Here is a 1,855-nt window from a genome sequence, read left to right as displayed (position 1 = left end):
AATAAAAAGTAGACTGAAAAATAATTACTCAAAGTACAGAAACCCAAAAATTCTATTTAAATGCAGTAACAAAGTATTTGTACAACTCTCCCATCACATTCAGACACGCTGTTTTGAGAAATGTCTTGAAGTCAGAAACATCAGATGAACGTTGACGTCATCCCTGAGTAGTGAGACTTTATTTCACGTTGCAGGAGAGAAACCCTGTGTCTGTTCTGTCTGTGGCAAGGCTTTCACCCAGGCCAGCTCCCTCATCGCTCACGTTCGTCAGCACACCGGAGAGAAACCCTACGTCTGTGAACGCTGTGGTAAAAGGTCAGATATGTCAATAATGAAACAACATGATCATGATTGAAATTTAGCTTTTTGTTTTTTGAGGGGAAAAGAGAGAATATCTATTGTGTTTTGATTTTTTTTTTTTCTGGACAGGTTTGTGCAGTCGAGTCAACTGGCCAATCACATTCGCCATCACGACAACGTGCGGCCACACAAGTGTCGGATGTGCAACAAAGCGTTTGTCAACGTGGGAGACCTGTCCAAACATATTATCATTCACACAGGTGAGGACAAACCTTTGACTCAAACAATCACAAGGATCTGGGGTTGTTGTGGGAATGGATAGATTTATTTTCACKCTTTTAAACCACGTCTACGTCCAGCTGAGCGCACACTGTTCCCTCTAAGATCGTTAGTAACTCTTTTYCTTCATTTTGTTATTTCAGGGGAGAAACCTTTCCTGTGCGATAAATGCGGCCGAGGCTTCAATCGCGTCGACAACCTGCGCTCCCACGTCAAGACCGTTCACCGCGGCAAAGCCGGCATGAAGCGGCTCGTGGTAGACAGGACCATGGAGGACGAGGACGAAGAGTGCGTAGGAGCATCCACCCCTGACGAGATCAAAATAGTCACCGTCTCCACGGAGGACATCGTCACCCTGGCCACTGAGGCCCTTGCAGCCAGCGCTGTGACTCAGCTTACAGGTCAGACGGCTGTTGCAAGTTCTGTATTTTGTCACCAAAATATTAGTGATGAGACGAGTTTAAACGGTTTCCTTGTCGATTAACAGTTGTTCCAGTGTCTGCTTCAGTGTCTGCAGATGAGACCGAGGCTTTGAAAGCAGAAATCACCAGAGCAGTAGAGAAGGTTCAAGAAGAAGGTAAGACTTGTGCGATGAATCTGCTTCAATTACTGTAATAAAGTAGAATAAAGTAGGATAACATTTAAATTGCTGTAATATTTGGGTCAGATATGATGCTTTGGTTGGTATAAGGCAGAGGATTATAGTAACTAAGTACATTTACTTCATTCCCTTACTTAAGTAGCTTTTTTGAAGATTTGTAATTTTACCAATTATTTTTTTAAATAGCTACTTTTACTTTTATTTCATTACATTTTAAAGCTCAAAATGATACTTTTACTTCTTTACTTTAAAATGTAACACCTACTTGTTACAAAATTAAATACGTTTGAACTCATGAAAGATGTTTCTGCTCTAAAAAATGAAGCGTTGAATTTACTCAACAAAGTCATGTCAGCTGGCTCCACTAAGCCAGGTTGAGTAAACTGAGCAAAGAATATACATATATTGCTCAATTTACTCAACCTGGTTCAGTAAATTTAACAGTTTATATCTTAGAGTGTGTAAAAGTACTTTTACTTTTCCAATTTTGTAAAGTTTTATGACTTTTACTTGAGTAATTTTCTCATCAGTAAAATTTATTTTTACCAAAGTCATTTTCTGTTCATGTAATTTTACTTTTACCTAAGTTATTTTTTTCCAGAGTTGTAAAGTAATGAAGTACAAATACCTTTTTACTGTACTTAAGTAGATTTTTTGTGTATCTGTACTTTATTT

The 1,855-nt window shown here is 38.7% G+C and overlaps 1 protein-coding gene across 1 annotated transcript in view; it reads left to right on the top strand.

Annotated features, from left to right (window-relative positions):
- The window catches only part of zbtb17 (zinc finger and BTB domain containing 17), an 11,726-nt gene that overhangs the window by 8,504 nt on the left and 1,367 nt on the right, over positions 1-1,855 (top strand). Inside the window, exons 11-14 of the mRNA XM_014010385.1 lie at positions 195-315; positions 430-560; positions 723-980; positions 1,067-1,156. Of these exons, the coding sequence (XP_013865839.1) occupies positions 195-315; positions 430-560; positions 723-980; positions 1,067-1,156 (600 nt within the window). The remainder of the gene's footprint in view (positions 1-194; positions 316-429; positions 561-722; positions 981-1,066; positions 1,157-1,855) is intronic.

Source organism: Austrofundulus limnaeus, unplaced genomic scaffold (assembly GCF_001266775.1).
Source record: "Austrofundulus limnaeus strain Quisiro unplaced genomic scaffold, Austrofundulus_limnaeus-1.0 Scaffold68, whole genome shotgun sequence".
Classification (NCBI taxonomy): domain Eukaryota; kingdom Metazoa; phylum Chordata; class Actinopteri; order Cyprinodontiformes; family Rivulidae; genus Austrofundulus; species Austrofundulus limnaeus.
This window is presented reverse-complemented; position numbering and strand designations above follow the sequence as displayed.